General features: G+C 40.6%; 1 protein-coding gene across 6 annotated transcripts in view; it reads left to right on the forward strand.

Moving 5' to 3' along the window:
* Positions 1 to 20,134: 20,134 nt before the first annotated feature.
* LOC111979349 (suppression of tumorigenicity 18 protein-like) overlaps positions 20,135 to 25,312 on the forward strand; it is a 41,055-nt gene continuing 35,877 nt past the window's right edge. For 3 of the 6 annotated variants that reach the window (XM_024009831.2, XM_024009833.2, XM_024009834.2), the window contains exon 1: positions 20,135 to 20,439. In XM_024009831.2, the coding sequence (XP_023865599.1) occupies positions 20,280 to 20,439 (160 nt within the window). In that variant the 5' untranslated portion in view covers positions 20,135 to 20,279. Of the gene's footprint in view, positions 20,444 to 25,312 lie in introns of all 6 variants that reach the window. The other 3 variants (XM_024009832.2, XM_024009839.2, XM_024009838.1) reach the window with 3 other exon arrangements.

Genomic DNA, 25,312 nt, shown 5'->3' on the forward strand with positions numbered 1-25,312 from the left:
AGGAAATGCTGCTTCTGTAGTTCAAGGACAATCAAGTCATTCAATACACTCCGTGACCACCTGCCTGTTTAAAAACCAGACTTGTTGGCTCCTTAAGAAATATAGTAGGCCAATATCTATGCTCACTATCTAAGAACATTTWATTAGAGATTTTCATTGTACTATACCAAAAACATTGAACGTTAATAGACCAAAGAAAAAAGCTCTTTATTGCTATTGATTTATTTTAATGGAATGGTGTAGTCCCCCTAACCCCCCCCCCCATTATGCTCGAATGAAAATGTACAAATAGACAAAAGAAAATATGTAACATTTGATAATAGCAGTTGTTTCCGAAATCGTTGGTTTGGAAATCCATGTAAGTTCGCACAAGCTATAAAGAAATAATTCTTATTTGATTTCGAATTTCTTCCTTTTGTGGAAAGCATTAGCTAATGTGGTTGTAGTGTTGGCATGCTATGGCAGGAAACAGACTTCAAAAAGGCTTCAAATCAGGAAGAACGGTGCGGCCCTCATGGAGGAGGAAGCACACCAACATCACTTTCCCAGATCACAGTAGGGTGCATCGCAGCTCTCCCTAACCATGTGGGTCTAGGGGTGTTTTAACAATGTTTAGCTCTATTTTCTCCATTAAGCATAAGCCTGTTGTCACATTTGGACGGCTTCTTCATAAATTGATGGTGTGATTCCTACAATTTTTTTTCAGGACGGGCTTGAATGAGAAAATATGCGACTACACACAGAATTCGATGATACCGAGGTGGCCTGGCACACACCAACCATGTGCACTGGATAGGCTCTTAGTGTAAATGTTTACGACCCCCCTCTGAGCATGGAGCTGCCTGGAGTCGCTCTCATCAGGCTCAATTGTATTTTAGCATTGCCATGTTAACAGTCAGCGGTTTAGGATTGTACTCAAACTACACTGAACAAAAACAAAAATATGAATGCAACATGCAACAACTTCAAAGATTTTACTGAGTTACAGTTCATGTAAAGAAATCAGTCAATTGAAATAAATGCATTAGGCCCTAATCTATGGATTTCACATGACTGGGAATACAGATATGCATCTGTTGGTTATAGATACTACTTTTTTTTTTTTAAGTAGGCGTGTGGATCACAAACCAGTCAGTATCTGGTGTGACCATTTGCCTCATGCTGCGTAACACATCTCCTTCGTATAGAGTTGGTCAGGCTGTTGGTTGTGGCCTGTGGAATGTTGTCCCACTCCTCTTCAAAGTCTGTGCGAAGTGGCTGGATATTGGTGGGAACTGGAACACGCTGTTGTACACGTCGATCCAGAGCATCCCAAACATGCTCAATGGGTGACATGTCTGAGTATGCAGGCCATGGAAGAACTGGGCCGTTTTCAGCTTCCAGGAATTGTGTACAGATCCTTGCGACATGGGGCCGTGCATTATCATGCTGAAACATGAGATGATGCTGGTGGATGAATGGCACGACAATTGGCCTTAGGTTCTCGTCACGGTATCTCTGTGCATTCAAATTACCATCGAATAAAATGCAACTGTGTTGTACGTAGCTTATTCCTGCTAATACCATAACCCCACCGCCACCATGGGGCACTCTGTTCACAATGTTGAGATCAGAAAACCGCTYGCCTACACAGCGCCATTTCTAATTGGTCACATACACATGTTTAGCAGATGTTATTGMGGGTGTAGTGAAATGCTTGTGTTCCTAGCTCCAACAGTGCAGTAGAATCACAGCGTGCCAGTGTCCATCAAAGGTGAGCATTTGCCCACTAAAGTAGGGTACAACGCCGAACTGCAGTCAGGTCAAGACCCTGGTGAGGACGACGAGCACGCAGATGTGCTTCCCCGAGACGGTTTCTGACAATTTATGCAGAAATTCTTCGGTTRTGCAAGCCCACAGTTTCATCGGCTGTCCGAGTGGCTGGTCTCAGACGATCCCCGCAGGTGAAGGAGCCAGATGTGGAGGTTGTGAGGCCGGTGGGACGTACTGTCAAATTCTGTCAAACGACATTCTCTGGCAACAGCTCTGGTGGACATTCCTGCAGTCGGCATGCCAATTGCACGCTCCCTCAAAACTTGAGACATCTGTGGCATTGTGTTGTATGACAAATCTGCACATTTTAGAGTGGCCTTTTACTGTCCCCAGCACAAGGTGCACCTGTGTAATGATCATGCTGTTTAATCAGCTTCTTGATATGCCAGACCTTTCAAGTGGATGAATTATCTTGGCAAAGGAGAAATGCTCAACAACAGGGATGTAAACAAATTTGAGAGAATTTAAAATAGGAATATATATTTTTAAATTCTGCAATCTTTTATTTCAGCTCATGAAACATGGGACCAACACTTTACATGTTGTGTTTAGTTTTTTGTACAGTGTAGTTCCATCAGTATCAGTTTGACTGATTCCTCCCTCAAATGTGTCTCWACACATCAGCTAAACTATTACCCCAAATAGGCCTATCCGTTATTCAAGTCAATAGGCCTTGTGCTTCTCCAAATGCATCAGAATAGAGCTATACCATACAAAATATTCAACAACTCACAAGTAGTTGTGTAAGGTGAATGAGGAGCTCAAAGTAGCTAGCAGGGAAGAAAGTGTTGTCTGTCWGAAAACMAGATTGTTCTCTGTATGTGGAGAGGCATTTGAAGGCAGGAAGGAGACCTTGGTTTCTACTATAGTATTTAGTCGCCCACAGCAATATGAAGGAAGAGAAAATGACTGCAATGCAGGAACTTTGAGAGTTATTTGTAAAACTATACAACTGCAGTAAATGTACAACCTGTTTTTCCAGAAACATACAAGAAAAAAAACATTTTAAAACGTCATTTTAGRGATTGGATAGCTACGTGCATCATACCCTGAATGTTACCTATGCATAACATAGTAGCAGCTTGTCATATGGAATTGGTCTCTTTAATACCATCAGCGCAACAAGTTGATTTGAAAGAAGCATCTCCTCTTGACTCGGCTCATGTATGAAAGACCAATAATAATCATCAAAGATACTCCAAACTGTAAAATGCAAGGGATAACCAACTACCCCTGCTTTGAAATGGCATATACGAAGAATTATTTCCTCCCGGCTTTTATGTACTTGTCATCAGATGCGATTCAAACACTCTAATGTTGTAGAGTTRTAGTGACATATCAAAAAGATGAAGTGAAAGAGAGCACGCACAATGAATGTCATATTTAGACTGTTAGATTCTACCCTTTGTTACTCATCTCTCTATTTCAAGATCATACATAAGTTGAATGTGATTTTCTTGCGTCTTTGACACTATAAATTAGATAGAGGGGCAGCAAATAAACAAGTATTATTCACTGAGTAAATATATGCATGAACTCAAAATGGGTAAATGAAAATGAATGGGAATGCATTATAGCAATCTTATTTTTTCCAAATCTAAATGAAACGGGTCTGTTGGAGAAGAACCAGTGGCATCGCGAAGGCTGGAACTGCAAACCAAGGAGTAAATAGACTTAATGCCATAAATTTTTCCCCTATTCATGATATAAGAATGGGGTTAGGGAAAGAGATTAGGTTATACATCTGCTGTCAGAGACTGGGGAGACCAAGCAGAGAACTTCACCTAAACAGAATGATCATCAAACAGGCATGTCTCCTATCTTCTCCTTTATTGTCCCTTCTTTCATTCGACTACAGGCACTAACCCAGACAGGTGCAGATTTAATACCTGATGAAATGAGCGAGAAATATGAGGGAGTAAGCAGCAATATCTGGATCTTACATTTTCTACCCACCACATATGAAGAAAAAACACTGTCACTATTAGTAACACATATTCACATAAATATGGATATTTTGTCATTCAACACTGCTATTTACTGTGTTGTTACTGCAAATGTACTTCTGATGGCATAGTTTTGTATGTAATTACTACCGTAGAGATAACTCACCATAGGAAAGCTGAGGTTTTGGGGCTCCTGCACTCACTAGGAAGAGACAGTGCGTAGGTTTATAGTTGAGTAGCTGTGCTGTGCCCTAAAGGCAAATATGAGGCAAAGTTTGGTAAGTAACATTCTAACGTGTGGTTAACAAGATTTCTTTCTTATCTTGAGTGCAACAGAAAGTATAAAAAAGTGTACTATATGCATTTGACGTGCTCTTTAAGTAATTTTCACATTCAGTTCAGAATCGTATGTAATCCTCTCAAATATAGAGTGAACTATTCCAGTTGCAAATGAGAATAATTATTCAAATACCACACACAACACTAAATCCCATTGATTTCAGTGCATGACACCATTTTTCCATTTCCTCCTCCCCGAAACAAAACAGCAAAGAAGCCAGTAAACATTAAATATCTGTTGTTTTATTGGGGTAATCTGGCTGCTTAGTAACTGACAAGTAAAAAATCTATACAAATAGTTTTGGAGTGTCTGAAAATAGATAGTCATTTAAACTGTAACTAACAGCCATGCGTTTTCCAGCTGCAGTGGCAGTGTTGAGGAAATGACACCAGCTTTGATGGGTTGTATAGCTTTTGAGATGAGCCTCTTTATGCCGCTTGCAGTTCCATTATGGCTTTGTTCGAAAGCTTGTTTACCTGCTGATAACATACACTGGTGGATTCAGGAGCACCGATCCAAAATCTGCTGCCAAAGTCACTCAAGTCTCATTGTACCACAGGAGGAGAAGAATGAAATGTTTACGCGGAGGGGAATGCAAAATGCTAAATGTGAAATCAAACTATGGGACCAATAAGGGATCAGAATAACTTTGCCAAGGTTTTATTTTTAGGCCCAGTTGCAATGCTAGCTTTCTGGAAAACGGTATATTTTTTTTGCCTCTGCTCTCTATGGCTAAGCTTGCACTCTATATTGGGGCTCTATATTGGGGGGTTTCTATCATTTTTACAAAATGGACAAACAAAAAGCGACATTTATGATAATTGTGGATTCAGTTTTCATAAAGAAATTGAATTAAATCATGGATTCAGCCAAACAATCTATTCTATACCATGCATCTCATTTGGTCTGTAGGTGTTTAATTTTAGAGAAGAAGCTAWGTTTGCAGATCAAAGGCCTCCTTTTGCTTTGTATATATAATAACATGGGCATGCAGGACCAGGCCCTCTGTGAGTCATGGCCCCAACATTGGGCCCCACACCCATCCACAGGCAGGTCTCCAGGGGGCCAGCAGGGCCCCCAGACGGCCATCCATGAGGGCCAGGTGACCCTGTCTCTGGGGTTAGCAGGAAACACTAAAGAGGGATGGGTAGAGAGGCTGAGGAGCTACTGAGTGTGAGTGTACGAGGCTGGTGACGGCAGCTGTCAATGGTTTGGAAGGAGAAGCCAGACAGATTGTGCGTTCTGCTGGTGCAGCCAGTTCGCCACCTGGCAGGCTTTCCCTTGTTAGAACTTCTTGCTGTTTCTGTTCTCGTCGTCAGAGAGATGTTTTTTCCCTCTCTCCTCGTTTGCGTTTTCATCCAGGAGGGAGATTTGAGATTTGCCAAATGGTTTAGAATGCTTTTGTATGAAATTATTGAAAATGTGCACTCTACGTTCTAGACAAAGTAGGCAGGTTAATCAGTGGCACTATGTCACATCACATCTAAAGCTATGGAAGTATCCCATTGATTCCCACAATAACATGAGTGATCAGCTTCTCCATGCCCATAAAACACATTACCCATTATAGCTTACTATGACAGTAATTAAGCAGTTTGATCATTTTAATATTGTCCTTGTCATGATATCTTAAGAGGCATTAATTACCATGAATTAATGAACATGTACAATATTGATTAATGATTGATTCAAGTTATCGGTCACCTCTCCCTCTCCAGGCATCTGATTGACAAGATAAAGTATAACACGTAGATGTTATCAGACTAACAGCCTGATGCAATTAGTTAGTCATTCCCACATGTACTGTATCACACCCGGAATCTAGATGTGGCTTCATAATTTCCTCCTATAATGCGTATGTGGCTCTCACCACCACTCACTTCACAACAACCACTGCCATCTCACAAATGAATACAGAGGGACGTGATTCAGTTCCAGGTTTTAGCTAATAACAGCAAGAGTCTGAAACTGGAGGTTGTCAATCCATTCTGGGATTTAGAATCATGATGTAGCCCACCAGTCATCTATGGTAAGATTTCTACAGAAGATTTATTGTAGACTATACATCTGATGTCAATATAAGTACTAGGCCTTTTCCTCAAACACTGCCTAACAAGTAACAACAGTGCCTTTCCAATGGCTGAAACCTCTTCACATGCACTTATAATAACCTCTTAATTCCTTAAAGAGATTCAGATGTGCAAATGCTATACTGTGTATGCACCATGTCATTGCTCTCTCTCGCTCTTCTGTGTGTGCATCTTGCTAGCTGTCACTCAAATGGCGAGGGACTGAAGCTCATTGATTAGAATTCGAATTGCTAAGAGGCTGGCCCACGTGGGATAAATGTAGGGAAAATGCTGCAGGACAGCTTCCAGAGAAACTGTGGCTTTCAAACTACTGATTTTGTGTCTAATTGAGGTAAAACAGTAATTCTGCTCATAGATGAGGTATTTATGAACGACACATTGACACATCCAGCCCAAAGTGGCAGGTTTAAAAAATACTACGTAGTCGCCAAAGTTTCAGAGCATGTCTTGAACAGGCATAACTATAAACTACAAGGATTGCAGAGTGTTCTATGATGGAGGTATCAAAGGTCAGAGGAAGTTCCCTCCAACCAGTCACAGTAGTAGGCGGAGACTATTATGACGAATTTCCACCAGAGATTTACCAAAAAGGTTTATGAGGTTGAAACACATTGTGGCTTGTGTTTCCCAGCTCCACRGCATGGCTTCAGTGTCCCAGTGGGCAAATGCCTCAGTGGATCTGCTCTGACTTGGGGCCAAGGCCAGGCCACTGGTACCTTTCAGCTGGCATTTACATAACAATGGCTGACTGTGGACTAACTGTGGGTTAAAGGTAGACTCCGCTAAATGAAGTTGACACGAGCAGCACCGCAGATACAGTATTGAGATGAGCGAGATGCTAGACTTCGCTCTCACAGACACACACACAGTATTTGTGCATGTGCATGGGTTCGCTTCACACTGTTCACAGTATGGTAGCCAGGGCACCAAAACGGGGGAGAAGTTGAGGCTAGCGCTTCAACGCTCTTAGTTGTTTGCGGAATTTGACCCAATATGCCGTTTACTTTCAGCATCTACATCCTATTGCTGAGTCTACCTTTAGCACCTTCTACGGTTAACACATTACAAAGCACCTTCTCATAAAGCAACTGTCTTGACGATGCGGAGGTTGTTGATTCTGTTTGCCTCAAGTCTTGATTCTAGTGTCACACTCCTGATGGAAACAGTTCCGGAAAAATAATTACACTAGAGCTTACTTAAGCAATAAGGCCCAATGGGGTGTGGTATATGGCCAATAGACCACAGCTAAGGGCTGTTCTTACTCACAACGCATCGCGGAGTGCCTGGATACAGACCTTATATTGGCCATATACCACCAACCCCCGAGGTGCCTTATTGCTATTTTAAACTGGTCACCAATGTAATTAGAGTAGTACAAATAAATGTTTTGTCATACCCGTGGTATACGGTCTGATATACCACGGCTGTCAGCCTATCAGCATTCTGGGCTGGAACCACCCAGTTTATAAATTCACATAAACACTGGCAACACTGTAGGTTAAGTCTCAGTTGGAATTGCGCCCCATTAGAAATCCAGTAGAGATCCACCATCCTTGATACAGCATACCTTTCTAAGACGTAGGGGAGTGACATCAAAAGTAATGTATGAATTGTATAAAGTCAAAAACTTAAGCAAAACATGAAGCAACTTACAATGAACATGTTGGTTGTTGTGCTGACATGGTAGCTAGCTTATAAGATCAAAATTACAAATGTGTGTGGTCCACCTGTCCACGATTTGTGAAGCTAAACTATAAGAAGTGAAAATATATAAATGATGCATTTAGAGCCTTAAATGTTTTTGTGACATTACATGCTTGCAAAACTAACTACATGCAACTTCAGAATAAGAATGCTTCTGAACACAACTAGAGGTAGCTACGGAAATCAATGAGCTGATATAATTCATCCTATTTTTGTTTGTTATTTCCCAACTGCCACAACTCATAGAGAGACTACAGTACAAACATGGCTGTGTCCCCTAAAAGAAGAACAAGGAGTAGTAGAGGTGAAGGGTCAACGCCAGCTGCTAAACAGAAAAGCTCACTGTCTGTTCAAGTTGGGAGGGAAGATTTTTTTTTCTCTCCAGAAGATAGTTTGCAACAAAAGTTGCACTGTTGGCCTGTTGAGTGTGGTGGTGTGGTGTCAGCTGGTCCCAGGCCCAGTGGCCCTCACCGGGCTCTGCTCTGCTGACGGGAGGGAGAGTGGCTGGTGGCTGGCCACGGCTCAGGACATGGCCTCGTTTGTTCACGGTCCCCCATCTCTGAAAAGAGTTATGCTGTCTGCTTTGAATGGACAGCGTTTTTCTTTGTGTGCTGGATCAAAACAGAGGGGCAAAGTTAGTCAGCAAGTTGCATAGCTATCTGCATTCTAATTCTTCAAGCCTCTTTTGTATGAAGTTTGGACATAAAGTTTCACACTGTGTTTGACGTGACTGGGATGCTGGAGGTAAGAGATCATTTTTTACCCCCCAAATACAAAATAGAACAGGCTAGACTGTAATTCAATAGTCAGCTACTTCTCAAATCTATAGACTACAGTACTGTACAGTAGCCTACAATCATCATAAAACTTCAGAATATAATAAATGATGGTACAGTGAGTATAGGCTATGTAGCTCAAATATTTATATACTTTTTTGAATCTGATCTATTTTCTAACCACAGGGTATTTGACTATGAATCCCTGGCACTTTTTATGTTACCTGAAGGCAAATGGTACAGATTTCTACAAGTTATTTACAACAACAGCCAAACCATTCCTCTGGAAACTAGGCTGCAGATCAAAGGATTGGTTTGATCTCTACTTAGCATATTTGTTTAACCTAGCCAGTGATTCTGAAAAGTGCACACGCTTTTGCCGTGATATGCAGAGCACCCTTTATCCGTCTTTTTCTTGTGTTAGCTCTGGATTTAAGTACTTTCTGTATTTAGGAGACAACTGGATTTGCCAGCTTTTGAAATTTAGTTGCCCACTGCTAGCAGTCTTGGCAGCCAGGGATAGATAACTAGGTATGTTCCACCGCTAATCCTGATCGGCCTTCTAATAGTATTTGTGGACTGTACAGCACTCAATTAGGGCATAATGTGCTATTTTTATTTCCTTTAAGTTGGATTAAATGAGAAAATGTGTTTTGCAGTTTTTGCATGTCTACTATTTACTTTTTGAAGTATTGTTTTATTTAGCAGTTTTATTCGGGCAATGCTGCTCTGCTCTCAACACACATGGATGCAAAATGTCAAGCAAAGAAACAATGTCCAAGCGCTCTAAAATAAAATACGTCAGGGCAATCAGCACATTTTCTGGAAAGAGAATGCTTATGCACACAATGCCCTAATTCTCTCTTACTTTGGGCTTTGGGAAAGATGAGCACAGGTTTATTGAGAGCCAGAAAAGAGGGCAGATGGCTCACAAGCGGGATAAACCTGGGAAGTCATGCTGTAAATGTGTTTTACAGAAAACAATGAAAGGAGCGGACAAAGCGATTGTGGCAAAGTCCTTTGGAAAATGGAAAAGCAGCTCTCAAAGGTCCAGGACCATGGAGAAGCCGGATGAGCCGTCTGAAGAAAGCAAGGAGGAGAACCTTTCCGGCTGCACCTGTGAGTCCCCACGAAAAGGCAAGAAACCAACAACCTATGGAGGAAAAGTACCTCATTTCCTTATTTAAAATAGTCATAGGCCTATTTCTCTCAGCTTATTTTTCTTGTGGCCATTTTAATTATTACTAGCAGCATTGTTTTCAATTTGACACTCTCTAGCTAGCCTGCTCTATCCAGCCAGTGAACAAACAAACCACATTGTTGGGCAGGAGAATTCCTTTTGAGCGAAAGTGTGTCTCCAATGATACCGCGTTGCCAGGAAAAAGACAAAGCAAAAAATAGCAAACACAAAAACAGTCACAGGTGCATGGGACTGAGAGAGAACCCAGTGAATGGTCACTGCAGTCCCTAGGAGGTCTTTCAGTGTAAGCCAGTGCGGTGGGTGGACTTCTGACAAGGACATTGGTGAGCAGCCAGGTGGAGTGTGTAACTGAGAATGCTCCTGTTTATTCTTTTCACATGCTAATGTAGCTCCAATCTGACTTCTCTCTCTATGCGGCAGAAACTTTACTTTGAGTCTACATTCATTCTTTCCTTTCAATACCTACAGAAGCATTTTGATACCTTGCATGCATTCAACGTAATCATTTATGATATGCATTGAACATTAATTAGTATGCGGTATTAAACTGCTGCAGGTGGTGAAAGAACGACAATCCAGTGTGACATGGAGATTTACAGGCCTTTTAGTGGTACTCTCTCAAAGTACGGTCTGACTTTCCATTCCTATTTGATGTACCCCTATTTACTTCCACACTTACATTAACATGTGTTTGTCTTATCAGCATACACAGTTTGCATCAAATATCCGGAAAGGGCAGATACGCTCCACGTTCTGTACACATGCACCAATATGAGGACAGAGGAAACACTGTGGAGTATGTGGATGATACGAACAGGTCATTTAGCCCATCTTGGCTAATGGACCCGCAATTCTGTCCAATTGATCAATTATCCATCTTGTTACCCTCTCATAACACCAACCTTACAGTAAATAGCTACCTTTAAAATGTATCATAATCTATCATCTTACGCTGAACAAAAAATATAAACTCAACATGCAACAATTTCAAAGATTTAACTGAGTTACAGTTCATATAAGGAAATCAGTTAATTTAAATAAATTCATTAGGCCCTAATCTATGGATTTCACCTGACTGGGAATACAGCTATGCATCTGTTGGTCACAGATACAGTACTTTAAAAAAGGTAGGGGTGTGGATCAAAAACCAGTCAGTATCTGGTGTGACCATGATTTGCCTCACGCAGCGTAACACCTCCTTCGTATAGAGTTGATCAATGTTGTCCCACTCCTCTTCAATGGCTGTGCGAAGTTGCTGGATATTGGCGGGAACTGGAACACGCTGTCGTACATGTCGATCCAGAGCCTCCCAAACATGCTCAATGGGTGACATGTCTGGGGAGTATACAGGTCATGGAAGAACTGGGACATTTTCAGCTTCCAGTAATTGTGTACAGATCCTTGCGGCATGGGGCCGTGCATTATCATGCTGAAACATGAGGTGATGGCGGCGGATGAATGGCACGACAATGGGCCTCAAGATCTCGTTACGCTATCTCTGTGCATTCAAATTGTCATCGATAAAATGCAATTGTGTTCATTGTTCATAGCTTATGCCTGCCCATGCCATAACCCCACCTCCATCATGGGACACACGTTGACATTAGCAAACTGCTTGCCCACACGAGGCCATCTGCCTGGTACAGTTGAAACCGGAATTCATCCGTGAAGAGCACACTTCTCCAGCGTACCAGTGGCCATCAAAGGTAAACATTTGCTCACTGATGTCGGTTACGATGCCAAGCTGCAGTCAGGTCAAGACCCTGGTGTACAAACCCCCAGTTTCATCAGCTGTCCGGGTGGCTGGTCTCAGACAATCCCGCAGGTGAAGAAGCCGGATGTGGAGGTCCTGGGCTGGCGTGGTTAAATGTGGTCTGCTGTTGTGAGCCCGGTTGGACGTACTGGCAAATTCTCTAAAACGACGTTGAAGGCGTCTAATGGTAGTGAAATGAACATTCAGTTATCTGGCAACAGCTCTGGTGGACATTCCTGCAGTCAGCATGCCAATTGCCCACTCCCTCAAAACTTGAGACATCTGTGGCATTATGTTGTGTGACAAAACTGCACATTTTAGATTGACCTTTTATTGTCCCCAGCACAAGGTGCACCTGTGTAATGATCATGCCGTTTAATCAGCTTCTTGATATGCCACACCTGTCAGGTGGCTGGATCATCTTGGCAAAGAGAAATGCTCACTAACAGGGATGTAAACAAATGTATGCATACAATTTGAGAGAAATAAGCTTTTTGTGCATATGGAACATTTCTGAGATCTTTTATTTCAGCTMATGAAACATTGGACCAACACTTTACATGTTGCRTTTATATTTTTGTTTAATGTAGTTCAATCGTTTACGTATCTGTGCATATCTGTCTTTTCCAAGTTCAGTTCCTGAAAAAGGGCAATATGGCTCCACTGTACTACACAAATGTTCATCCCTTCTAGTGTAAACTCCGTAAATAGCATCAAAGGCAGCATTGTCACTTACACCTCTAGCATCTTTTCTGCATAACCGACCACTACAACAGGCAGTCTCAGGGGACATACAGTTTTCCTATTCCAGCCCCAACCCTGAATTACTGTGTGTTCAGTGTAATTATAAAGGAGGGTTGTTGCCAGGCTATAATGCAGAATGCCAGGTGCACACTAGCAGTGTCTCCCATTCCCACTAACTCACAGAGCCGTATCTACACAGCCTACAGGAAGTACCCTAACCTCTAAGGGATTGTGCTGCTACTTCATTCAGCAGTAATCAGTTTAGATTTCTCTCTCTATTCCTTGTTGAAATGTTGAAACCTGAAATCAGCCATATGTCTGCCGATAAACATACATCATAAAGAGGGAAAGGGAGAAAGTGCAACACTTGGTGGTGCTCTATTTTCCTAAGCCTGCTTAGGTTATGTGACTGAGCCACAGTTGCTCTGTGAAATTATATCCCGATACTGGCACTGCATCCTTGTGAGGGAGTCTTGTAAAATGGGTTTACTTAGCGCCTTTGCTGGCATTTTCCGAAGATAGCAAATGCACAAACACTGCCCATGATCGGATTAACTGTACAACAAAATGATGTAACTCTTTGTCTTTCTTGTGTGGCATAGGTTTTCCTCTGCATGAGTTTAGTGGTCAGCTCAAAATGTAGACAGGGATGTTACAGAGCCAACATGCAGTTCAGCCATAAGACAAGTAGCACTATATAATATACAGTATATGAAAAGATTATGTCTCTTCTGTAGTTTACCATTGGACATGAATTGATTGTAAAGCGTCCGTCTCCAAAACACGCCATTTTAAACGACCGGGTCATAGAGACCTGCTGAGAGTGAGATACCCTTGCCCTTGGGCAACCATCCATGGAAGCAATCTCCCATAGTAACACACACTCCATCAATCTCAATCAAAGTATACACCTACTGAATAACACTTATTAGTTATTATTAATGGCGTTGCCCTTTTTTGCAAGCACACACGTCTTGTTGATGTCCTTCTCTAAGGCCTTCCTATGGACGCAAGGTAGTTTGTCACCATGTATACACATAATATACTGTATGACACTGAAATAAACCAAAGAATGCAGTATCTTGTACAACGTATACATGGCCCACACATGTACTGTACACCTGGTGTTCTACAGAGACTAGAATACAAAGATGTATCAAGGCCTTTCTTTAATCACTCAATTACAAATCAGTTGAAATATCTCCACGTATCCTACTTATTTACATTTTAATTACTACTATTACTTATTTTTCATTTTTTTTGGGATGTAACCATAGAAAGCTCAATTCCTCCCCTACACTAGAAAGAAGCAAAATGACTGTTTTTCACTGGAGGTTTAGATGCTTGTTTATCACTTTTAAATACCATCATCTTTGCTGAAATCCCCTCTCAAAAGAACCTTTCACTTGCTGGAATAAATTCAAATTAAAATTTAAATCCCTCTTTGCATTTCTTCAGCCTCTTTTAAAATAGCTGCCTCCTTTTAGAAAGCTGTTTATGTAGTGATCTGTTCATAATCCAGTTTGTTTCTCAACAGCGAAAAACACAGAAATCGTATTATCACTATCTTGGAGAGATGATGCGAGAAATCAGGAAGTATAAATGTCTGGATCTGTGGAAGTTTTCAAAGTGCTAAATCTTAAAGAATAAGGCGAAAGCCCTTTGATGAAGTACTCTGAACAGTAGCATTTGACTTGCAAATATCGATAGTACATTGTACTGAGAGAACTCAGAACGTATCAAATACCTTTTGTGATGTTATTCAAAAAACTAGACAATGGCTGTTCCTTGAACAAATATAAAGAAATCTTTCTCTCATTCACAGCAATCTGAAATATGTGCTAGGTAGATAACTCAATGTTCTACCATGTGATATACAGCTTTTTGTACTGAGCGTATGAAGATTTAACCACTGGCACAATGGGGGAACCTTACATGTCAAGTCTTCCATAATTCTATAAACAACAACCCTTCCCAATCTCACAAGGCTCACGTCTAATATTTTGTAGAAATCAAAATGTAATCAAGAATTTAATTAATAAAAACTGAAAAGTGCCTTGTGATAATAACTATCCAGTTGAAAATATGTAAAATAACTGGGAAGAGCCTGTTGGAAGATTTAATTTGCTCCAGCTAGATTGGGTTTATTGTTGGAAACAAATTATAATTGTGCCTCTAGAAAGTTAACAATGATCTAAACAAAAGGAAATCAATGGCCGAGCCCATTAATCACTCAAAGCAAGCTACTTGTGCTGAAGAAACTTACTTGATAATCAATTTCTTTGTTTTGCTCAAAAGGGCATTTGCATTCTGATTCACGTCAGCAAGCTTCCTGTATTGGGCGCAATCAAAACATTGTAAACCACATTAATGGGAGTATTTTTGTATTTTCAAGTGTATCTCTCTCTGTGTAGGCATCATGAAAAGCTGTGGCTGTCTTACAAACTGCTGTAAACGGCTGTTATTAACACGGACCCCTGCACTACTAATAAGGGTCAGTGTTGATTTGTCAACAACAATTATCAAGGTGAAACATTGTGCCAGACTCTTGTGTTTAATTAATTAAGACTTATGATTTTGGCATTGATAATACTGACCTTCGAGTACAAGTACAAGCAATCCAACTCTGTCTGCAGAGATTCTGCTAAAGATCATAGGTTATAAAATGGAGGCGAATTTGTAAGCTATGCATTGCCGGATGCTACTTATTATTACTCATATCAAGACAGTCTACTGCTCATCAGCGTCATCGTTACAGAAGCCATTAGACACACCTGTTGCCATTGTTCGTGGTCATCCTTTTGCCTGGCCATCCCAGGGGAACCACTGCTCCCCTGGCCTTTGTAGGCGGGTCTGTTTGTCTGCTTATCAGACATGGAGTTAAGATCTGTTGAAGACCCATTGAGACTCAGACCAAGACCCAACCTCTTTTATATAGACCAGAACAAGACCCAGCCTCTTTATACTCAGACCCAGAACAACACCCATCCTCTTTATACTCAGACCCAGAACAAGACCCAGTCTCTTTATACTCAGACCAGAACAAGACCAGCCTCTTTATACTCAGACACAGAACAAGACCCAGCTCCTTTATACTCAGACCAGAACAAGACCCAGCCTCTTTATACTCAGGCCCAGAACAAGACCCAGCCTCTTTTATACTCAGACCCAGAACAAGACTCAGTCTCTTTATACTCAGACCAGAACAGAACCCAGCCTCTTTATACTCAGACCCGAAACAAGACTCAGTCTCTTTATACTCAGACCCAGAACAAGACCCAGCCTCTTTATACTCAGACCCAGAACAAGAACCAGCCTCTTTATACTCAGACCCAGAACAAGACCCAGCCTCTTTATACTCAGACCCAGAACAAGACCCAGCCTCTTTATACTCAGACCCATAAACAAGACCCAGCCTCTTTATACTCAGACCCAGAACAAGACCCATCCTCTTTATACTCAGACCCAGAACAAGACCCAGACTCTTTATACTCAGACCCAGAACAAGACCCAGCCTCTTTATACTCAGACACAGAACAAGACCCAGCCTCTTTATACTCAGACCCAGAACAATACCCAGCCTCTTTATACTCAGACACAGAACAAGACCCAGCCCTCTTTATACTCAGACCCAGAACAGACCCAGCCCTCTTTATACTCAGACCCAGAACAAGACCCCAGCCTCTTTTATACTCAGACCAGAACAAGACCCAGCCTTCTTTCAACTCAGACCCAGAACAAGACCCAGCCTCTTTATACTCAGACCCAGAACAAGACCCAGCCTCTTTATACTCAGACCCAGAACAAGACCCAGTGTTTTAAAACTGTGGCAAGCTCAAGACCATTTAAAATGTTGAAATGCGATCCAGACCAAGATCACTGTAAAAAGTCAGCAAGAAAAGGCATATTATTCCTAAACATTATCCATTCATGCCCAACAGGCTCATACATTAGGGAAGCAAGGCGCCCTGGCACTTGTGTGTTTAATCATTCCTTCTTGGCCACATAACTCTGGTCAGAGGAGGTATTGGGCGATATATTTTAACCATGAACTTAGATACTACTAAAACCATCTTGTCCAGAACCATTAGTCCAGACCCACAGCAGAACATTGGGTGCCGAGTCACAGATCCAGACATTTTGGGCACTGACACCCAGACCAATGTGGTCCTTAGTGGTCTCAATATCAGGACCATGATATTAGTCTGATAAGGAATCGGTCCGTTTAAGTGTCAGTTAGTTGTTACAGAGCTTCTGTAGGCCATGGTACACCAACTTAAAGAAAGACATGAAAAGTACGGGAAAAGTCTGCAATCAGACTTTTTCACCATCACAGCAGATCCCTCAGTTATGCTATGTAGCTTTTGCAGTACTGCAGTAACTTCGACATAATATAATGAGGCTTCGATTAAGCATTGGGTGTGCGTCTTTAAAATATAGTGTAAGGTCGCCCACAGTTATACACTAGTTCTCCCCAAGGGTGCTGTCGGGTAGTACTAATCGTTTCTTTAACTGCGATGTAGTGACATGCAGTGAAGATAATGATGCCCGTGGAAAATGTCGTTTATTTTCAAAGAAACCTTCCCTGCCTGTTGACATCAACATAAAGATAGTTACACATCCTGGAGCTATGTCAACAACATGCACTTATGTTTTGTTGCTCCATATTTGCATATGCAAATTTTATTTATTTAATGTACCAGTCTTTTTATGTGACTCTTTCTGTGATGAACAAGGCATCAAGTGGTTGCACAATGGCAGACGGATGAGTTTACAGGGTTCACACTATAAACCAGGAGGTGGTGATTGGCTATTCATCTTATTTGAGGACAATTATGAAGCATTTTATCTTAAATTAACCTCACTTTATTTTAGAATATAATGATATTAACATATCCGGTTAATGACTGGAGAATATTAATGCCTACTTTGTTGTATTGAGTGAAAACTAGAGCTCTGTTTTGCCATGTAGTTGACTGTATTTGAATTGAGATAAAACGTGAAAAGGTTGGTTGACCTCATAAAGGTAATTTATGGTTCTTACCATGAAATAAATAAACAATGGAAAACATTATACAATACATGACCTAAAGTATGTGGACACCTGTTYGTCATTCCAAAATCATGGGCATTAATATGGAGTTGGTCCCCCCTTTGCTGCTATAACTGCCTTCGGGCAGGTAGCGTTCTTCTGGCATCCGCCAAACCCAGATTCGTCCGTTGGACTGCCAGATGGTGAAGCGTGATTCATCACTCCAGAGAACGAGTTGCTGCTCCAGAGTCCAATGGCAGCGAGCTTTACACCACTCCAGCCGACGCTTGGCCTTGCGCATGGTGATCTTAGGCTTGTGTGCGGCAGCTCAAGTCATGGAAACCCATTTCATGAAGCTTCCGACGAACAGTTCTTGTGCTGACGTTGCTTCCAGAGGCAGTTTAGAACTCGGTAGTGAGTGTTGTAACCAAAGACAGACGATTTTTACTCGCTACGTGCTTCAGCACTCGGATGGTCCCATTCTGTGAGCATGTGTGTCCTACCACTTCGCGGCTGAGCTCTTGCAGGGCAGAAATKTGCCGAACTGACTTGTTGGAAAGGCGGCATCCTATGACGGTGCCACATTGAAAGTCACTGAGCTCTTCAGTAAGGCCATTCTACTGCCAATGTTTGTCTATGGAGATTGCATGGCTGTTTGCTCGATTTTATACACCTGTCAGCAACCGGTGTGGCTGAAATAGCCGAATCCACTAATTTGAAGAGGTGTCCAAATACTTTTGTATATATAGTGTATTTGTAGGTTTTACACAAAGCCTGTATGGTGCTCAAAAACAATAGGGTGCTTTGACATTTCACTTCTTTGCTAACATAATTTGCAGCAGAATGCAGAAAAGCTTTTAGACACAGATGTGACCAATTGTAATACTTTTCTGAATGCAATCAAACACTTTCTATAAACACGAACAGGACTTTTGAAATGTGAACCCTTGTCTGACATGTAATTTCCTCCAACCCACTCCTCTTTTCATTTCTCCACTAACTCACCCCCAGTTTTGTGCATATTTCCTGTTGATGAAATAGTTTTGAAAACACTATAGGCTGGTTAACGGGTCATGTTGTAGGCTTTGGGATAAACCTTTTTGCAGATTAATCAGGGACAAAGCATATTTTTTGCGTGTTTGCGTTAGACTTCCACTGAATTTGTGAAAAACCGAACTGCTGGTCTTACTACACTGTCCTCTGTAATGGTTTTCATTTTGTCAGGATTGTTGTTGACAAGTTGATCCTTTTTAGGGTTTTATTTGATCGATGTGTTATTCTCACATTACAACAGTCTTACAGTAGTTCAGGACATGAAGTAATCGGTACTTTCTTGGACAAATGCTTATGATGTTCTTTCCCTATGATTGTCTGCATCAGGCTAAGGAAAGAAAGGAACATGCTTTTATTATTTGATATGATTTTTAAAGTGATGGCTCTATGCTTTCATATTTTCTAAACCACCATCTCACAGGAATGATGCAAAAGAAAGAACAAAAGGAACACGACTGTACTCTGGCAGTCCCTCTTTTCAGCATGTACCAATGGCGCTTGAAATACAGTTACAAAATTAGACTTTCAAATGAGGTATTAAACAAGTTGATGATCAACTGCCAAACCTTAAGTAATGATATACCCCAGCCATCCTCAAGTCCCCAGCCTTGCATAACCAAAATTCGCAGATGACAAAAAAGCACAGAAAATTCATTATTATTACACATGGTGTTCACACGTCTCTCCCCAGAGACTGGAGCGGCACAACCTAGAGATAAGCGTGTTTGGGTGGCCCCTGTTGTCAGCTGGGGAAGGGGATGCTTGCATCTCTAAGAGGCCCCTTACGGGTATCACTTATTTGAAAGGCTAAGCTACGGCCCCGTACCCCCATACTAACCCCCCTCCCCCCGCCCTGCTTCCTGCCCCTCCCCTCCCGCCCCAGGCTCCACCCAGAAGTGTGGCTTCCTTTTGTCATTGTAATCTGGCCCTGTTTGCTAAACGCTTCCACTGTTTACTCTCTGCTATGGCTGTCTCTTATACACATCTAGATGTGTATAAGAGACAGGGCCTACAGGGAGGAATTACACCGAATTACTTAAATATCTGCTATGCAGCAGCTAGCCTTCCTTCCTTCTGTCTCTTATACACATCTAGATGTGTATAAGAGACAGAGCTAACTCAGGAGGCTAACATGGCCTACAGGGAGGAATTACACCGAATTACTTAAATATCTGCTATGCAGCAGCTAGCCTTCCTTCCTTAGTCACCAAACATCACTTCCAGGTCCCTGCCTTTTACTGATAGCTAGTCCTCTCCGGTAACAGAAAAGGTCTAGGACAAAAGGGGTATTCATTCATTCAAATAGGAGAAGAAAAAAAAAGACAGACAGGTACTAAGATACAGAAGGGGGGAAAAAAATCAAATTAACAGACAAGGCTTTCATGACATACTTTGGTTGTTGTTGCCGTAGCGATAAAGTCGCAGACATTGAAACTCGTCTGTTGAGCCATTGTTATCATCCCTGGCCATCTGCTGCCGAGGAGTGACATTCCCGCTCATTTGCATGATGAGTGATATATGGGAAGCTTGGGAGAGCATATGCCCCACTCAGTCCTATGACAAAGCAAGTGAAAGTTTTAGAAGCATTAATATAAGGGGTGGAAATTAAAAAGGAGAAAAAAAATATGAAGATAAATCAGTGTGTGTGTGTGTGCGTGCGTGTGTGTGTGGTGTGTGATTGTGTGTAGTGTACTGTGTGTGTGGAGGGCTAACGCCTGCATCTGCCTCCTTGGTGCGCCTGTTTGTGTGTTTGCGGATGTGGGAGTAGAATGAGGAGGGGGTTGTCTGCTGTTGATGTGCAAATGTGCATCATATTGAAGGGCTGTGAATGGGGAGGTGTGACGTAAAAAGGGACCCGAACGCAGGTGCTTATCTCCAGGCTGTCAAAGGCACAGTATGTCATATTCCTGGGGACTACCTTTCAAAGACACAGCACCAGCTCGGCCATCAAGCGACTGGGGGGAAATCAAACTTTCTGGATCATAGAAGTAGGTTTGTGTCAAATTATTTTCCATAATAATAATGTAGTGGTTATGCTGGTGTTGGTGGTCAGTTGTTTTTGTCATTGACATCAATCGTAGACTGTGAGTGCATGTGAAAGACGAGCGTTTTTACCCTCTTGATGTTTGACGCTGTCATATGACTTCATCAAAAGCTGTTAGGGCTATATACCGTCTATGACTGTTTTACAGTTAATGCACATGCTTAAAGCTATTTGACAGATGACTACTAATGTGTTAAATGAGTTTGCTATGACTAGTTTTACGATATGAATACACAAATAATATACATTGTGCACTTCAAGAAAGTATTTTTCTGCTAAACACAGGATGGTTCTGTGTTCTTAGAAAACCTAGTGGAAAACAGCTTCTGCTCAGGTCTCCGACTGTTAGAGGGGAGATTATATGGCTCAAACTGGTTTTTAAGAAGTATGACCTATTTTTTATCATCCAGATAAAATTAGATGCTGTCTACACAAATGCTGTGTGTTTAATTTAGCTAGAGTATAAGCTACGGTCTTAGAAGAACGCATGTTAGTAATGTGTGTAGAGACAAAGCATTGTCAGGTTGTGCTGGACGGCTTTCGCAGTGACAGCTGTACACACGACTATCGAGCCGTAATGCACTTCAACTTTGACTTAGCCTTCCGGTAACATGGGAGTTTGTTGTTGAAACCGTTTCTTACATTTTATTTAGGCTTTAGACTCAGCTTATGTACAGCAGGACTTTATACGACGGTAACCTAAGACAAAAGTTGAATGAATGTTTGTTGGAATCCTGTTGTATTCTAAATGTTGTATTATAGTCGGTGATACGTGTTCATTGAGACTTTGCGGTGGCATACATGGTCCATACCTTACACTTGAACAAACTCTGAAGAGACACAGTACTCCAAGGTCTCCAGGGAAACTGTTGATTTAGTAGGAAGGATGGATGTTGCAAAGTTGATCATTTACCGGTAACTATCAATAGACTTAGGACTGTGCCTTGGAAGGGCAAAGCTAGGAGAATATTTTAAGGGATAATTTGGAAGAAAATTAATGCATTTTTCATAACATACTGTAGGTAGGGATTTTATCAAGACAAGTGGTGGGTTGATAAGTGCGTTGTGTATTGAGAAACACACAACTAGTGCAGCTCAGGATTTTTTCCAGGCCTTTGCTTAGTACACATGATTAAATTAACATACAGGCGTAACGTGTTGTGCGGGTTAGAAGACTTTAATTGGATTAAAATCCTTAAAGTAGTCAGTAAATTTGCGTCAGCTTCTTTTTTAAGATGTAAAAATGTGTATATTTGTTTGTGTAGTTTTCTATTTGCACCTTACGTTGTTTTGTTAAGCTTAAGTAAGCATGCAGAATAAAAAAAACATTCCAGCTTGTCATTTAAACAACATGTTCCTGTTGGAACAGTTTAGAACAGACCTCTCAAATATTACATTTTGTATCCTGTTATTGAAAAACCATACTAAATAAAACAAACAACAAAATGATCTATTTATCAACTTCAAATCCCTGAATCCCATTTGACCTGTGATATTTTAAAAAGGCAATGAGGTATACAGACCATTACGCCATGTCATATATAATAATTATTTTCAAGTTAGGTATGTCCAATAAAACTAGTTAGAGACATGTAATAACTGAGACAAACCACTGAGACCATGATCATATAGTCTCTTTACATGCTCTTGCAATACCACAGCTACAACAACACAAAGATTCCGRATGATATGGTATTGTAGTGTAAACAGTAATCTCCCCTCTACACTCTTGCTGTACTTTATGAAGCCCCCTTCCTGCTCCAAGCAAGTCAGTTGCTACATAATAGGGTAATGTTAGATCTGCCCGCACTCCTGTATGACAACAGGAGCTGTCCATGGTACCTAGAGAGTAACGACTTTGTTGTCCAGAGGGGGAGGTGAAATGACAAACTCCACTGCTGCATATCGTTTTTTTCTTTGTGAAAAGCTTGCTAAGTTGAGTTCTATGACGGTACATTGATTGTTCTATGGGATATCAAGTGCCCTCCTGTGACTTGTTAACTTTGTCACTTTGCACTCGACAAATCTCTCCATAACTCAACAAATAGATTCAAATAGTTATTCAAGACAAGAGCACACTTTACCTTTCAAAAATTAGATTGAAGAGCAAGTCAAATATAGAGAAAGTAACTGTTGAGCACTGTGAAACACTGCAGGCAGAAAATAGTTACAGTATAAAATAATTGCAGAAAATGCTCAGCGTTCAGTGTCCATCCAACATATATTTTGTTACCTGTTTTTCCACAATCAAACTTCACTTAGTTAATCCATGAAAATGAATTATGTGGATTTAATTCAGCAAGGTTTCAGAAATGTTCCATCTGCTGTTGAGCAGCTGGTGAAAGGATAAATGCAATTAATTACTTAACTTTTGAACAGAATTCCACAAAAACTGTTCTATTCGTGTATGATTGGGAATGAATTTGAAATCCCAAATGTACAACAGCAGTATGTATTTGTTATAACAATGCTGAATTAACCTTTTTGCTGCATGTGGTTGGTTTTGGGCCAAACTGATATTCACACCAAAATTGTATTTTTCAGCTTTCAGAAAGTATTCATACCCCTTGACTTATTCCACATTTTGTTTTCTTACAGCCTGAATTCAAAATTGATTAAATAGATTATTTTTCACACCCATCTACACACAATACACCATAATGAAAAAGTGAAAACCTGTTTTTAGACATTTTTGCAAATGTATTGAAAATGAAATACAGAAATATCTAATTTACATAAGTATTCACACGCCTGAGTCAATACATGTTAGAATCACCTTTGGCAGCGATTACAGCTGTGAATCTTTCTGGGTAAGTCTCTAAGTGCTTTGCACACCTGGATTGTACAATATTTGCACATTATTATTTTTAAATTATTCAAGCTCTATCAAGTTGGTTGTTGATCATTGCTAGAGAGCCATTTTCAAGTCTTGCCATAGATTTGAAAGCCGATTTAAGTCAAAACTGTTACCAGGCCACCCTGCAACATTCAATGTCATCTTGGTAAGCAACTCAAGTGTATATTTGGCCTTTTAGGTTATTATCCTGCTGAACGGAGAATTAGTCTCCCAATATCTGTTGGAAAGCAGACTTAACCTGGTTTTCCTCTAGGATTTTGCCTGTGCTTGGCTCTATTCCGTTTATTTTATCCCCAAAAAACTCCCTAGTCCTTGCAGATGACAAGCATACTCCTAACATGATGCAGTCACCACCATGCTTGAAAATATAAAGAGTGGTACTCAGTGAGGTGATGTGTTGGATTTGCCCCAAACATAACGCTTTGTATTCAGGACATAAAGCTCATATCGTTGCCACATTTTTTCCAGTTTTACTTTAGTGCCTAATTGCAAACAGGATGCATGTTTTGGAATATTTTTATTCTGTACAGGKTTCGTTCTTTTCACTCTTTCATTTAGGTTAGTATTGTGGAGGAACTGCAATGTTGTTTATGCATCCTCAGTTTTCCCCTATCACAGCCATTCAACTCTGTAACTGTTTCAAAGTCACCATTGGCTTCATGGTGAAATCTCTGAGCGGTTTCCCTTCTCTCCGGCAACTGAGTTAGGAAGGATGCCTGTATCTTTGTAGTGACTGGGTGTATTGATGCACAATCCAAAGTTGAATTAATAACTTCACCATGCTCAAAGGGATATTCAATGTCTGCTTTTTTATTTTTGACCCATTTACCAATACTGTAGGTGCCCTTTGCAAGGCACTGGAAAGCCGCCTTGGTCTTTGTGGTTGAATCTGTGTTTGAAATTCACTGCTTGACTGAAGGACCTAACAGATAATTGTATGTGTGGGGTACAGAGATGAGGTAGTCATTCATAAATCATGTTAAACACTATMATTGCACACAGAGCAAGTCCATACAACTTAATTACTTGTTAAGAACATTTTCCTCCTGAACTTATTTAGGCTTTCCATAAGAAAGGGGTTGAATACTTATTGACTCATGACATTTCAGCTTTCACATTTTTATGAACTGTTAAACATTTCTAAAAACATAATTCCATTTTGACATTATGGGGTATTGTGTGTAGGTCAGTGCCACAACATCTCAAATTAATCCCTTTTAAATTCAGGCTGTAACACAACAAAATGTGGGRAAAGTAAATGGGTGTGAATACTTTTTGAAGGCACTGCCTCTGTTTTATTGTCATGTAGGTCTTCTTATAGATCTATATGTATAGGATTTCAGCCAATATGATGTTTAGTAACCCATATTTGTGCTTTGGCTATATCAAATTAATATAAAACCCACAATGGTTTAAGTATATATAATGGATTCTGTATAATGATAAAGCACTAATCCTCTGAAGATCAATGTACTTAAGGCTATATATGTTTAAAATGCTCTTGTGGATCTGAGTGGGATAGACTATACATTTATTCCTGGCTGTGAAGTAGCAGTTGCTAGATATTTCCTGATGCGGACTATGAGATAAGTATTTAGTGATAAATACGAAATATTGAAATACTATATAAAACTTTGATATTATAAATGTTGTATAACCTAACTCAGATCATTTGATATATTCATATATGATCTATCTAGAAATAAATTAACTGAAAAGTGAACAGGTAGTATTATTTTTAAAAGAGAATAAATGTAAAATGTATCGTTTTTAGTGATTGGTTTTGTATGCTTGACATGTTGGAGCTATAAGCGATGTCCCTAATTAAAATTACATGGGATTTGTTTCCGCTCTTTTTTATTCAAAATATATTTTAACATTACCTTGATTGTAATGTTACCTCATTGGCTGCGGTTTTGTTTGTTGGCCTAACTATAAAGGATCTGCTTGTACCCTTGTG

Source organism: Salvelinus sp. IW2-2015, linkage group LG19 (assembly GCF_002910315.2).
Source record: "Salvelinus sp. IW2-2015 linkage group LG19, ASM291031v2, whole genome shotgun sequence".
In the NCBI taxonomy this organism is placed as follows: domain Eukaryota; kingdom Metazoa; phylum Chordata; class Actinopteri; order Salmoniformes; family Salmonidae; genus Salvelinus; species Salvelinus sp. IW2-2015.